The sequence below is a fragment of the Aphanomyces invadans genome (assembly GCF_000520115.1).
Source record: "Aphanomyces invadans strain NJM9701 unplaced genomic scaffold supercont1.53, whole genome shotgun sequence".
Lineage (NCBI taxonomy): Eukaryota > Oomycota > Saprolegniomycetes > Saprolegniales > Verrucalvaceae > Aphanomyces > Aphanomyces invadans.
This window is the reverse complement of record NW_008580198.1, coordinates 274,918-276,481: the sequence shown is the minus strand read 5'-3', so window position 1 is coordinate 276,481 and position 1,564 is coordinate 274,918. Positions and strand designations below refer to the sequence as shown.

General features: G+C 58.7%; 1 protein-coding gene across 1 annotated transcript; it reads right to left on the bottom strand.

Moving 5' to 3' along the window:
• Positions 1 to 476: 476 nt before the first annotated feature.
• Positions 477 to 1,382, bottom strand: H310_13563 (hypothetical protein; the record flags this gene model as incomplete). Its single annotated transcript, XM_008881113.1, has 1 exon — positions 477 to 1,382. The coding sequence occupies one exon, from the start codon at positions 1,380 to 1,382 to the stop codon at positions 477 to 479; it is 906 nt and encodes a 301-aa protein (XP_008879335.1).
• Between the last annotated feature and the right edge of the window lie 182 nt (positions 1,383 to 1,564).

Genomic DNA, 1,564 nt, shown 5'->3' with positions numbered 1-1,564 from the left:
GGTCCCGGAGCGCACTGTGCTCGAGATGGATGGCACGTCCACGTGAATCGGTAGCCGGAGATGGTGCCACGCGGGCGTCGTGGTTCGGGCTCGACAAGCGTGTTGGGACATTTGGATCTGGATGATGCTCCCCGCGCGCTTCAGGCCAGATGGGGCACCACTCTTCCCGCGCAGCGTTGTGGTGTTGAGAGATCGATTGGAAGATGGTGGTTGTCAAGGCTCGTGCTGCTTGGCGCGTGGGCGATGCTGCGCCGTGGTGCGTGCGGCGTGGAACGGGACCGTGTTGTCGATGACGTCCGCATGCCATGCAGCACCCCGCAAAAAACGTGTCCCGCCGTATCGCTGGGGACGCTGAGGAACTCACGTGGAGCGAACGAGATGGTTGCAAAGATATTTTTGTTATTATACGGAGGTCGGCTGACACTCGGAAGATGTACACACAAGCAGAGAGAGGAGGGTCGAAAACGGAACAAAACCTACGCGGCCGTGCGGCTGGCGCGGATCGAGCGCGCGACGCTCGTGACTTTGCTGTGGGCCATGGACGGATGGCCCGCGTTGATGCGGGACGTGAACGCTGTTTGGGTGTACGATCCGTTGGTCAAGATGTAGTTGACGGCAAACTTGATCAAGTCGAGGGGAAAGTGCCACAAGATCGACCACAACCAAGCCAAGACGAGGTAGCCCCAGCCACACCCGATCACAGCCACACGATCCGACGGGTACCCAGCAAACCCGACCGCGCCGATCACGGACGCCGCGACTTGGGCAATCACAAACGCAAACAGGAGCAAGTTGCACGGCTTCTCGGCAAAGAACCACGTGTTGATGCCGGCAGTCCGCGTGACAAAGATGAGCGCTTGGCCTGACACAGACACTTGCGTGTAGATGAGCCCGCGGAGAATGCCGTCCTTCTTCTGGACGCCCGGCCCGATCAGCTTGAACCCACGCGACCAGGTCGAGTTAAAGTTGGAGTACCCCCACACGTAGTCGCAGAATCCGACGCCGTTGGTGAGCGGGAGGTAGTCCCGCCCGACGAACGCGACGCCGTCGCCCATGGCCGCCGACGTGTTGACCAAGTAATTTTTGCCCTGGAACGGCTTGCCGCTCTGGCCCAACGTGTACTGAAACACAAATTGGTCGTACGTCGCCATGGCTTCTGGATCGAGGTCCGTAAAGCTGTTGATGTGGTTGCCTTGCAAGTGCTCAAACAAGTCAGCTTGCGACTTTTGGTACTTGGCCTCGTAGACCTTCCAGTACCCTTCAATGTCGAGTTGGCGCGCCTTCCCGAGCGCGACGTAGTCCGAGTTTTTCATGACCGATCCGTCCAATTCGCCGCACCCGCTCGAGTTGGACGTCAACGCACACGTGCGGACGGCCGTCATAAAGTAGTCGTCGCAGTGGTCCTTGATGCAGTTCACGCACAGGTTTTCCGCGCCGATAAACCCGTCAAACGCGTTGGTTTGGTACGTCAGTGCAAACAAGATGATCGTGCTCAACGTGAGCCACAACCCAAACGAAATGGACGAAATGAACACGCTCTTCAACTTCCACGAGTCGGGCGTGC